General features: G+C 39.1%; 1 protein-coding gene across 1 annotated transcript in view; it reads right to left on the bottom strand.

Annotated features, from left to right (window-relative positions):
• The window catches only part of Sem1 (SEM1 26S proteasome complex subunit), a 25,356-nt gene that overhangs the window by 961 nt on the left and 10,522 nt on the right, over positions 1-13,873 (bottom strand). Inside the window, exon 2 of the mRNA XM_021165451.2 lies at positions 1,289-1,382. Coding sequence (XP_021021110.1) covers positions 1,289-1,382 — 94 coding nt within the window. The remainder of the gene's footprint in view (positions 1-1,288; positions 1,383-13,873) is intronic.

Consider the following 13,873-nt stretch of genomic DNA (forward strand, 5'->3'; position numbering starts at 1 on the left):
TATATATATATATATATATATATATATATATATATATATATATATAGACAGACATAAAGCAGTTCCTGTTCACCAGCGGTGCTGGGAGACCTGAGAGCTCCGATGTGAGAGTGAGCTACACTCTTACCAACAAAATCATATGCCAAAATTCATCCAAAATGAATTGAAGGCCTAATAGTAAGATCTCAGTTATATAATTCTTCCAGAAAGACAGAGGGATAAATCTTCACTATCAATTTAGTAATGAGTTCTGATACCAAAAGTGTAAGTAACAAAAGAATAAACTTCATCACCAAAATTTTAAATTGTGAAGATGACATAACAAAGTAAGAGACACCCTAGCAGGCTATTTGACAAGGCTTTAATACCAAGAATAAACAGACTTTCCCTTCTCCCAAACGTTACACATGGTCAAGAAGTACACAAAAATTAAAACTGAAATTACAAGGAGATACAACTTCATAGCCTTCACTTACAAGATTTAAAAAATAAATGAATAATAACATGTTTTATCATTGCTATTGGAAAAACTTTTCAGTGACTATAGACAAGTCTGACAGTTCTTTAAAAAAGTTAAAACAGAGAATTACCATACAACCCAGAAATGTCACTTCAAATTCCCCAAAACCTGAAAATAGGTGCTCAAATGTATGCCCTTGTGCTCAAAGCAGCACATTATATACAGCATACAAAAAGTAAAAATGTCCCCAAACTGGCAAGCACATAAAATATGGCATATCCTACATTAGAGAATTATTGAGTTATAAAAAAAGAATAAAGTACTGCTATATACTATGGTATTTCTGAATTTGGGAAAGATTATGCTAAGTGGAAGAAGCTAGACACACAAGGACATATCTTTTATAGTAGCATTTATATGAGATGTCCAGATCAGGCAAAGCAGGTGAATTTGTGTTACATACAATAAAGTAGACTACTATAACTCCAATCTCCAAACAAGGAGAATCACTTATGGAATTCCCGAATTAGTTCTATGATTCTAATTTTTGCTCAGTTATTCAACACTGGTTGAAAATACATGTTGACAAGATGCAGTTCATGAAAAATAGTAAATATGTTTCTATTTAACTACCTTTTTAAAAAGGAATAGACGTTGCATGCAATTTCCTGAAATATTCCTGTTTGAAAATCCAAAGGTAATATGTCTGATTTTACATAATGAAAAAATTACCCCAAAAGTTTTAAGAAGACAACTATCTATGGAAGCTGGATATTCCATGTTTAAAATTAATACTGAACTACAATAAAAATGTGGCTGAAAACCTACCGTAACTGATTAGAGAAGTCATCTTCTACATTGTCATCATCCCAATTATCCTCCCAGACATGTGCATCTTCATCTTCATCTAAGCCAGCCCAGTCTGAAAATGGAAAGAGATGTCTAAGTATTTCTCATAGGTTATTTCCACAAACATAAGCTTGCCATTATGTACCCCCCAAGTCAAAAATAAAACAAAACCACTAACAATTTATCTAAGAAAAATTGTAATCTTCCCCTGCAAATCTGCAACATTTGTTCTCTTGTTCTCACCTCCTCCATACATAACAGGGCAGCTGCGCACAATGAATTCACGTGATTCTGTCAGTACACACCAGCCTCAAGGAAACTCAACCTGGCCAAATCCAACATCCAGACGGGATGTGGACATGGGTCCCTAGGCCTAGCTGAGGAGCTTTTGGCAACTGATTGCTGCTTTGAGAGTAAGAGTCAGTTTTCTTAAGAGCCTAGGGAGCCATGCTCCAGGGGAAGGTCAAACATTCAGAATATATAGGAAGCACATACTGGACTTGATGGGAGTGGGAAAAAGACACAAAGTTGGGTAGGTTAAATGGGAAGAAGGTAAATCTGAGAAGAATTTGGTGGAAAGGATGAATATGATCAAAGTATACTGTATGAAATCTTCAAAGGACTAAAAAGAAACATAGTCAAATTATAAGCTACCGCTAATATTTAGCAAACAGAAAGCAATACAAAACTTAGAAGTTTTTTGAGAGTGGATCTCATCCAGATCAAGAGTGCTGTGAAAGCCATCGTGTTGGAGAGTGTGGCCTTGCATTCTTCATCTTCCTGCTCCATATCCCAGGTGCTGAAATGACAGATGTGCACCGGGAAGTCCCACTTGACTTCTGATAGAAGGAAAAACCTAAATATGTACAGGGGGATGGAGAGAGTATGCTGTTTTTACTTTAATTTTTGTTCTTTTTCCTTTTGGCTGTAAAGGACAGGCTTAGATAGAGTTCAGCTTTACTTAGAACCAGAAAAACACCCATGTAAGTATCTCTAAGCATTCTTATAGAGGGAAATTGTCTATTAAGGGGTTGGAGAGAAGAGATTGCTCAATAAAGTGTGCATGCATAAAGAACTACGTTTGGACTCAGCACCTGCAATGGCAGATGCCTGTAATGGTGAGTTCCTGGTTCAGTGAGTGGGGATGGAGTTAAGAAGAACAGAGAAAGACTGCTGACATTCAACTCTGGCCTCTGCACACCTGTGTACACACTGCATATATGTATATACACACTTTCAAAAATAAATATCTATTGCTAAAACAATATTGACAGTACAGAAGCTCTAAGGCAATTATTCAAGCAAAGGACCAATCAATTACTTAGCTTTATACAACCAAACATTTAGTTAGTACTTCTAGGAAGCTGTCTCCAAAATCTTTTTCTTTGTGCTCTTGAATGCTAATTTATGGGATACCTGAATTAGAAACTGCATCCCTGACTCATCCTCTACTTTTAGTATATCCTTCAGTTAATAGTTCAGCAATATACTCTTGGTTTCCAAATATATCTCCACTGTTAAAACTATCCTTTACACCTTCTAATTCTATGTGTAACTGACTCTGAATCTAAAATCGAACTGGCCTAAAGAAGGAAAAGTAGAGGAATCACCCTAAAATTTCTTCTCTATACATGCACTAAATTCTGCTTATTTAGCTCCTAAAATAATTCTAAAACTGATCTTCTATTCCTATTGCCTTTAGTCTAGAATGAACATTCACACTAGACAAGAAGACACTATGCACTTAGGGCACGTGGAGCAGATGACTTGTACTGGCTGTGATCTGAGAACATTCATCTCCTGCCTGAGGAATATATTTCGTAGTATCAGAAGGTGTCACACAAGCTTTCAAAGGAAAGGGCAACCAATAGTCCTCCCCAGCTACGGTGCCTGTGACCCGCAATGATGACCAGTCTGACACCAGAGCCCTAAGCATGCAGGCTGATGGTAAGCCAAAACACTAGAATTGGACTTAAGGCCTGCTGAACAGGAGGGAAATCATGCTTGGTACAGAAAAATGAGCCAACTATCCAGTGCTAGTGAAGCCATGGATCGTGGAGGAGAACCTGTAGCCACCACTGTACTGAACCAGCATAGCCAACCCCTAACTACATTCTAAATGTTTATACATGTACCCACAGATAAGTTCTCCTTATCATAGAAACTGTTTTTCAACAAATGGAGACTATTACAGAAATCCCCCAACTGATCAAATACACACAGCAAATGACTGTGTCCAGCCCCAAATGATATATCTGCCTAGGGTTCAGGGATCATTCCAGAAAAGAGGGCACAAAGACTGTAAAGCAAAGGAATAGGAGGTCTGATGTGAGACCATGTCTCTTCATAATGTCAGAGACTACATCCATGAATCCTCACAAACACAGCTAAATAAGACCTGAACAAGAACATCAATAGACATGCTAACATGGAAGGGGAAAGCCCATGAGACCTCAACACTAAATAAAGAGCTACAGACAACTAAGGAGTGCTGACAGCTGGAGAACAGTGTCCCCAGGGAAAATGCTCCGTCCGCAGTGCCAAGTAGCCTTGAACACATGTGAGTACAAGTGACATTAGACAGACTGTAGGTTGTAGTTATGTATTTAGGAACACACATCACCACCACCACCATCACCAAAGAAAAGGAGAACATGAATTTGACAGTGAGCTGGGAAGGGGAGGATTAGAAGTGGAAGTGATGGATTATAATATAATCCCAAGAAAACATTAAAAATAATCCTCCCCCAAACAGCCACAATATCCTTTTTCATTTGTTCCTTCTTCTTTAGATCCTGAACATTTAGTCTCCAAGGGAACGCCACTTTGATCATCCCCAGCCCTTACATTACATTTTAATGACACCAACTATCCCCTGATATGAATATGCCCCTGAACTCCTGCTTAGGTTTACACAACTGCTGTAATCCTGACTGACATACTTTACAGGTTAACACATTTGTTTTAAAATAAAATTACTTTTCCGGGAGTGGTAGCACACACCTGTGATCCCAGCACTAAAGCAGAAATAGAGGTTCATTCCAAGCCAGCCTCAGCTACACAGTAAAGTCTTGTATGAGAAGTATCAAAGATATAGTTGGGGGAGGGGGACATTCAAATCCACTCAGTTTCTTCACATTTGTCACATGTCACATTTACACACAACCTTCTAATGGAGAAACTGTATAATGAAGAATGACCATAAGGTCTACAGTTTTAACTAGCTCCTAATTTTAGACTTGATATTTTGAAATGACCTTTCTTTGGTGTATGTGGGGTATACATGAGAGTGTGGGAATGCACTTGTGCATGTCTGGAAGCCAAGGTCACTAGGTGTTCTCCTCTGTCACTCCCCCACCTTATTAAGGCAGGGTTTCTCACATGGAGGCTGGGATTACAGGTAAGGGCAGCCATAAATAGCTTTTGCTGTGGACTCTGAGGATTCAAACTCTGGCCCTCACTCGTGCACAGCAAACATTCCTAATTCTTAACCCACCGGACAAGCTTCTCAGGGTCTGCTTAGAATTTTGTAAACGACCAAACATTTGATGTTTTTATAACTGCACCAGATTTTGAACTCACTCACTACTTGACATCTACTACTTCTTTTTTTTTTTTTTTTTTTTTTTTTTTCAAGACAAGGGTTTTTTTTTTTAGCCCGGGCTTCCCTGGAACCCACTTTGTAGATCAGGCTGGCCTCGAACTCAGAAATCCACCTGCCTCTGCCTCCCGAGTGCTGGGATTAAAGGCGTGTGCCACCACGCCCAGTTTGACTTCTGCTTCTTAACTGAATTCAAACACTATCCATTCTTCACCATTATAAAAGCTATCATAGCTTCTTGAAGAAATGGTTGATTTCGAATCTGTGACAGGCAAACCACCAGGAAAGTTACATTTATTTTTAATGCTAGAAGCATGTCAAAGCTCTCAGAGTCTTCCTGAAACGAGTAACACTGAATTAGGAAAAACAACAATAAAACCATGTCCATTTACAACAAATACTAGCCAGAAAAATAGATAATATTCTTTACAATTATATTTGTGTAAGTACAAAAAATGACAGAATTAGAAATGATCATTTTGCAAAACTTCATTGCAACTTAGTAAAAGATCACTAACTACTATTAAAATTATGGAATGAAAAATGGGTGGATAACAAACAGGCCAGACTGCTGACTCATTATAAGGGAAAACTGGTGAGGCATAGCCATTGTCCTCTTAGCCAAGTACACAAAGGCTAGGACGACGATGTAACATGTACTCCTTAATGTAAGCAGTAACAGATACTCCTCCCCTCTGTAGACCTCTGGATAAAGTTACTTCTCAATCTATAAGACAAAAGAGAACGTGAGACTTTCTATAGCTGGCCTCTTCAACAAAGCCATCAGCAAAGGGCCCGCGAGTGGCACCACCCACAGTAGGCTGGGCCCTCCCACATCCATCATTGTTCAAGGACATGACTCAGAGGCTTGCATACATGTAGGACAAAATGGCAGAGACATCTTCTCAGGTGAAGTTCCTCTTCCAAGATGGCCCTAGTTTGTGTCAAGTTGACAAAAAACTCATCAGCACAAAAATTCACTCATGGTAAATAGCACCTCCAGCATTTTGAGTATCACAACATTAACACCCTGGGCAATAATTAAACTGTCTCAGTTCCTTAGGAATTACATCTACTATATCTGCCTCTGTTATTCTAAATAACAACTAAATAACAACACTAAGTACATGAACAAGATCAAGGAACATGTACAAAATCCTAAATCACAAGAATAAAATCTGATCCTGTATTTTTTGTTTGGTTTCCTCCACCTTTTATCCCAAGCCCAGTAATTCTTGGGTAGTTTCTATGAGTCTGTCCTAATCATGAATTTCATCTCACTAGTGTGGCCTATTAGAAATACAGCAAGCACAGAACCTACACAGGTTTGCACTAGGTCCTTTGAGCATACATTATGGCTTCAGTTTAGCATTTTTTTGGTGGGATTATCCGATGTGTAAATGAGTGTGTCTTTGATTCTTGAGCTTTCTCTTGGGCTCTTTTCCTGTTTCTTCAGTCCAGTTCCAAAGGTTTATATTACTTTATTATTATTCCTTAGAAGCCTGTTTGTTTTCTAATGAGAAACAGAAAAAGAATGGCTCCAGATGAGAAGGGAGGAAGGGAGGAACTGGGAAGGGATATCATAACCAAGATATATTATGTGTATGTACACACACACACACACACACACACATTGAATAAAAGGAGAAGAAAAAAAAAAAAAGAAAACACAGCTATAAAGATTTCAGTCTTATGGTTTGAATCTGAAATGTTCCATGTTTAACTGTTGGTCTTCAGCCTGTGTCACTTCTCTGAAGGCTGTAGAGCTTCTCGTAGGTAGACCTGGCTGATTGCAGTACATCACCAGGCCTGGACTTTGGAAGGGAGGCAGGTTGAGCTTTCTACCTTTCTTAAGGGCAAACCTGTGGACAAGTCCCTACCTCACACACCAACAGCCATGCTTTCCCTGCTATGATGGACTAGCATCTCCCTGAATCTGTGGGCCGAATTAAATTTTTCCTCCTATAAATTGTTCCGTCAGGTATTCTTTCTGTCAGTCTGGAGAAAATAACACAACTAGAAGGGAAAAAAAGAGGGAGGGAGAAGGAAGGCATGTGTGATTTGACTTTTTTCTGTATATAGGTAATACATTTAAAACTATTCAACAGTGGCTCACAAAGGTATTTATTCCAGTTACATAAATTTTTCTGATTTAAGAACAGAAAGAAAAAAAAGACTTCCATTTACCTCTTTCCACAAACCAGAAAAGAAAAAAAATTTGGAAGACATCATAGCTACTCTCGTACTCCTTCAACCACCACAGTTACATCTTTCCCCATTTTAATTCCTAAATATCTTAAGTTGGTCACCTCTTCCCTACACTTAATGCAGCTATGTCAATTTGGGTGAGACTGTTTGCTTTACAGACTATCACTGTGCCTTTTACTGTTAACAACGCCAAGAGACTATTATGTGAAATTGTGAGAGAACGGTTACATGAAAGAGGCAAGAGAAGCTAGGATCAAAATTTAAATACAATAGGAGCTTCAAAGAGGACACATGGCTCAGCAGTTAAGAGATTATAGTTCTTTTAGAAGATCCAAGTTTGGATCCCTGCACACACAGCTCAGAAACATGTTTAATTCTGGGGATACCGACAGCCTCTCCTGGTCCTCTGTGGGTACCTGCATGCATGCATGTAGCATACACTCACATAGGTGCATACACATAAATAATAGTAATGTTTAAAGAAGCTTATTTCAGACAGTAGATGTTTCTCTACCTCACAAAATTACCAGAGATCCATGTGACGGTTTTAATTTTTAATTAAAATTGAAGAAAGCCTTCAAATAATCCCAGATTTGTTTACAAACATCTAGTTTCTTGAATCTCAAACTTGTACTAGAATAACTGATTTTACTAATGATTGGCTGGCAATATTCCTTTCGCTCCTCCATATTCCCTCCAGTCTTACTGTATTGACTATAGTTCTTTGGCCATTTAGTAATCTAACTAGTTTTTCCCCCTAAAGAAATGTTATTATTGAACCTTTCCTTATTAAAATTCAAAGAAAACTACTTCATTAAATTTCCTTACAACAAATTTAGGCTTTGTACTTGGAAGTTTTTATAAAAGCTTAAGACATGACTATTTAAAAGTTACTGATATTTGGAACTAGAATGGGTCTTAAAAATCACTCTACATTACCCTTTCTGGTTTGAGAATAATCACCATTACCACAATCAAAACCAGATGAAGAAAAGGCTGCCTCACAAAAAGATATTAACTTTTTAAAACCAATCCTCCACCCCTCCAGTCTTAAAACCCTGGTTGTAAATATGCTGTTTGGCTAGAGCACAGAAACAGGAAATGTCAAATACCTGTTGAGATACTTTTAGGAATTTTTATAATCATACCTGAGGGAGTTTAAAGTTTAAAAACAAAATTAGCCAAACAATAATTTGAACAAAGACTTCACACTAAGTTTTTTTAGAAATGGTGTGTGTGTGTGTGTGTGTGTGATGTCAGTAAACCTACAATAGAAGACTATGTCAAGCCATTTAGACATCAAGCCAACAGTCAGCCTGAAACACTTCTGACTAAATAATTTTGTGTTGAGTAAGCAATTTCATTTGCACTGGCCCTAAGAAGGAAATGATCATGTGTGGAAAGACGTAACTTAAAAATATAAAATAATAAAAGTAAAGATCTTTTTGATACAGCATAAGAAGTCTTTCAAAAGCACTGCAGAACCTTAATTGCCTTCTAAAGCAATTGCCTTTTTAGAAACACTAAAATTATAGGGTTCTAAAACTATTAATTCAAGTTATTATTTGATTCAAAATGTTGACTTTAATATTGCTATTACTCAGTGTCATTTAAATGTCTCCATGATGGCTTTACTTCTTTTAACTTTGTGAGAGGGGAACACACACACACACACACACACACATACACACAACTATTAATTTGTAACCAAATGCTTCAGAGCATCACCAACAAGAAATGTAACTGAGTTGGTAATTTGTTTTATGAAGTGCCCATTCTTAATCTGAAAAAGTGAAAGTTCTTACTTAAGTCTGTTTCTTTAAAGTGGTATGATTTCTAATGTCTCTCACTGAATACGGATGCACTCTTTAAACAGCCTTCACATGCGTTAATAGGAAAGACAGTAAAGGGCAGAAACTTTGAAAAATAAAATGTCTCACAAAGCAAGGAAGGCAATAAATACCACAGGCAAGGCTTAAGGATTATGAAAATAGCTCTATTTCCTTGGTAATTTTAAGAATGACCTTGTATGTAAGTTATGTCTCCCTAAGTGGGTGCACAGGCCCTGGTGCACATGCGGAGGTCAGAAGACTACTCAGGGAAGCTGGTTCCCTCCCTCCACCACAGGGGCCTAGAGCCACAGCACATCAGCAAGCTTGGGAGCAAGTGCCTCCCACTCACCGAGCTACTCACCTTGCATGCTGATTCCTTCGTATTCTTATATAGCTTTTATAACTTTATCGTTCGTTGGTTACAAAGATAGAAATGCTGGATCAAATTTTTCACTAGTCTAATAAAAGTGAATATACTTTTAAATTTTAGTACCTTATCGTAAGAGTAAGTGCACTGACGCTGATTCAGATACCTTCCAATTCCTATAAATGAAGACTCTGACAAATCTCTTATCTACATTTATTTATTTATTTATTTATTTATTTATTTATTTATTTATTTATTGTGTGTGCAGGAAGGTACCTGCCACAGTGAGCATGTGGAAGTCTGAAAACAACTTGGGTGTCAGGCCTGTCCACCCACCACAGAGATTCTGGAGCTCAAACGCAGGTCACTGTCAAGCTTGGCAGCAAGCACCACTAACCTGCTGTGCCATCTTGTTTAACTCAAGAAATACCTTTCTTTTGAATTACAACTATCAAACATCTTTAATTATTTGATAAAAGCTTTAGGAAAATTAGTCATTTTGGCCAATCAGAATGTAACATCTATTCTACAGAAGCACTAACAGTTTTGCTTAGTAAATAAGATTATGTACTGACCCTGTTCTGTGAAAACCTTAGCATTTATTACCTCCAAATGTTATTTCCAACATATATAAATCCTCTATACCAAATACAAAAGGTATATATCTAGTTACAATTCATGTTATTTCTGAATGCATAACATGGGTACTTTGCAAGAGATATTTGAATTGCTTCAATACTTAAATAGAACAGAAAATTGGACTTGGGAATGGAGCTGGTTTCGGGAAGGAGGAAGAAAATAACAGATACCAAGGGAATCTGGCCCGATCCCTAGCCTGTCTTCTCTGTACAGAGAGCTCATAAGCTGAGGGTTCATGTGGAGTGGAAACAGAGAGTGCATTAAACACCAAAAGTGGGGGAAAAGGAGAGCCGGGAGATGAGCATAAAATGGCGGCCGCTAGGAAGCCAGTGCCATTTTATTAAACACACATGATGATCTTCAAGCTTGAGGACAGCTAGCCAGAGACAGACTGAGAAGATTGATTTAACTCTGTCCTTCAAAGAAATCCAAGCTGCCATTGCCAAAGCCTCCATTAACCATCCCTGGACTTATAGCTTCGCTCCCTGGGCTGCCTACCTAGGCTTCGCCGGTCCTCAGCAACACGTGGCCACTGCTTCACAACCTTAAGACTATAGTGCACAGCGCCAAATCTAGCGTCTCCTTGCAGGAAGACTGGCTGCATAAAGTGGGGGACTTGCAAGATTTACATAGGAACCTCCAACAGAAGGAGTCCTGTAAAATCAGAGCTCAAGTCGCCAGCAAACTTCAAGTGGATCCCAGTAGTCCATAACAGGTTACGCAACGCCTAGTGACTTAGTGTTGCTGACTTGTTTGCAGACCTTCAAAGCAGTTGACAGAAAACAAAACAAAACAAAAACCACACAGAGAAGAAAACTTTGAAAGCATAAAGATGAAGATTCAGATCAGAGAAGGAAGCGTTCTCACTGGGGGCTGCATATGAAAATCAACTGGGAAGCCTCAAAGATGCGGTTGCCCACACCTTGCTCCACTCCTCTCAAACAAGACGACTGCAGGAGGCATATCTTAGAACTTGCTCGTGTCTGCAGGTGACTTTAGAGCTCCTCCCTAGGACATACCTGGCTTTCTGTTTCTTTGCCCAATTTACTCTAAAACTCGATTTTCCAATCTTGGGTATTTGAACTCAATGTTCCTTTTACATATTCACTCTCCTCTGACCTCTAAGTCGGCTCAAAAGGGCAGTTAGACCTGAAATGCCTTCCCCAGCAACACAAACAAGTACATATTTACCATCTCAGCACTTTCAATCGCACCTGCCCACAGGGGCTCTCTTGGGTAAATAAGATAGAGAAATGTTCTTGTTTAACAAAGTACTCCAAGTTCCCAGTGGGTTCCTGAAACCACAAATAAAACAAATATTGTATTATGCTATGATTTTTCCATATTCATACATACATTACAATATAGTTTAACTTATAAGTTAGGTACCAGAACAGATTACTAATGTAATCAGGGTTGAGATATGAAGTATTCTTTAAAAAGATGCATGTGTAAAATGTAAAAGGCTTGGTTTCAAGTTGGTGTCACTACTGAGAAATGACTGGGCCATAAAGACTTGGGTCTAATCAGTAGATTTATTCATTGATGAATCATAGCTTAATGGGCTATTTAGAGATGGGTNGGCAATAGCAGGTCATTTGAGGTGTGACTTTGAAGGGTAAATATGTTGTTGCTGGTCCCCTCTTTCTCCCAATCATATTCTCCTTCCCTTCCTCCTTCCCTCCCCTCTCCCTTTCTTCTCCTCCTTCTCCTCTTCCTCTCTCCCATCACTCCACCATGAATCGAACAGCTTTCCTNTGANATACTTCTGCCAGGATTCTGCCAAGATGTTGCCCGTACCATAGGCCTGTAGTGATGAGGTCTAGTGACCATGGACTGAAATCTCTGCAACTTTGAGACCAGATAAAGCTTCTGTTTCCCCAGGTATTTGTCACAGTTAACAAAAAGATGCCTAACATCACCACCACCACATCTACTGTAGTGGATAACTTTTTTATTGCTTTAGTAAACAGAGAACTTAACACCCTCTCACTAAAAGGAAACATTTTTCAGCTTTTCTTTGTCTTCTCCAAACTGGGGCCATTTTTTCAGGAAAAGACAAGACACTTAACTCTATGCCTGATGATGCTTCAGACAGCGATCCGCAGAGGGACATGACTAGGAAGAGATTAATGGACAGGAAACACAGACTGATGCTCTGGCAGGATATGGCAGAATGGCAGCCACTTCATCCTCCTCCTTCAAGGGCCAGTGAAGAAGCTACAAACCGTTTACCTCTGGGACTTCCATGTAATGTTTCTTGGTATTTAAAGTCTATATTTAAATTTAATATTGAAAGTTCACTGCGGCTGCCTGAGGCCACAGAAAGCAGAACCATGGGGGAAGGGGGTTACATCATCTCTCATGTGTGATCACAATTCTCCTCTACAGATGCCCACACATATCAATGTCTGCCTTCCTCTAAAACAACAGTTCTCACCCCCCTTGGGAGGGGCGTGTTGAATGACCCTTTCCTGTGGGTCACGTATCAGATATCCTATATCAGATTTTTACATTATGATTGATACCACTAGTAAGATTACAGTTATGACGTAGGAATGAAATAATTTTATGGTGTGGGGGGGGTCACAACATGAGGACCTGTATTAAAGGCTCACAACATTAGGAAGGTCGAGAACTACTGCTCTATAGCTAGATCATTCACCCTACATGAGTCAGACTATGTGTAATTCATACATTCCTGGGTTAAGACCTAAATTATTTTTAAAACATAGGTAGGAAAAATGTTCAGTAACTATAGACTTTAATCATTTTAGTCAAACCATTTTTTCATTATATACATCACTTAACAACTCACAAGCAACAGCTGACTTAAAATGTGTCCCGTTCGTATTCTTCATTTTCATGGCCTATTACTTTGTGATATTAAAACAGTTACACTTATTAGGGCAGTGAATACCAATCCATCCAGCTTGGTTTCCACAAATGACGCTCAGAAGCAAAGTAAGGAAGGCCACTTAATCTAATCATCGAATTATTTCTTGTAGAAAATATGCTCCATAGGGATACATATGCTCATTTGGGTCCACACTCTGCTATGTTCTGCACACACTATTGTTTGCCCATGACGGTTTTAGTAAAGAACCTTAAAATAATTGAAGAGTGTAGTGCCAGGAGTTGGTTCCAAAAGGTCCACAACCGTGACACCCTATACACACAAATACAAATCCTTTGAGAGTACTATCTTATGAATTCACAGGCAGCAATGACATGTTGAGCCCTTGTGGTCTTCTGTGATGTCATGAGCCAGAGAAGAAGTTGTGACTAGCCTCTTAAAGGTATTCTGAATGGAGATTCCCCTCCAATAACTATGACTTCACTGATACTGAGTAATTAGTTTGAGTTCTAGTACCAGGGATCATTTCCTCCTTATGGAACAGGTCTTAAGTCCAATCAGAGAGCTGTTGGTTACCCCAAGTTGTACATGGCTCTACTTCACCCGTAGGGTTATCATGCCATGCTGGTCTTTGGCATGGTTCACAGGCACCACAGTTGGGGAGGACTTTGCTTGCTTCCCTCCTTGAAAGCTTGCATGGGAACTTTCTAGTACCATGAGAGCTAGCTAGGGAGCACTGCAGAAGAGNAGCCAGAAAGACTGGAAGAGGCAGATCAGGGAGCTTGCAGTGAGATTGTATCTCTTAGCAATGTCAGAAGCTACACCCATAAATTCTCCCCCAAGGTGACTGTCCAACAAGAACACCACCAATGGGCGTGCCAAAGTGGATGGGAAAAAGCCCATGAGGCCTCAACCCTATACAAAGAACTGCAAGCAACTGAGAAAAGCTAGGAGTGGTAGAGGTAGTCGTCCACGGGGAAGAGCAGATCAAGTGGCTGTCCAGTCCAAGTGGTCAGCCCTGAAAACATACATACATGTAACATTATAGGAACTGAGTGGG

The sequence above is a fragment of the Mus caroli genome, chromosome 6 (genome assembly GCF_900094665.2).
Source record: "Mus caroli chromosome 6, CAROLI_EIJ_v1.1, whole genome shotgun sequence".
Taxonomy (NCBI): domain Eukaryota; kingdom Metazoa; phylum Chordata; class Mammalia; order Rodentia; family Muridae; genus Mus; species Mus caroli.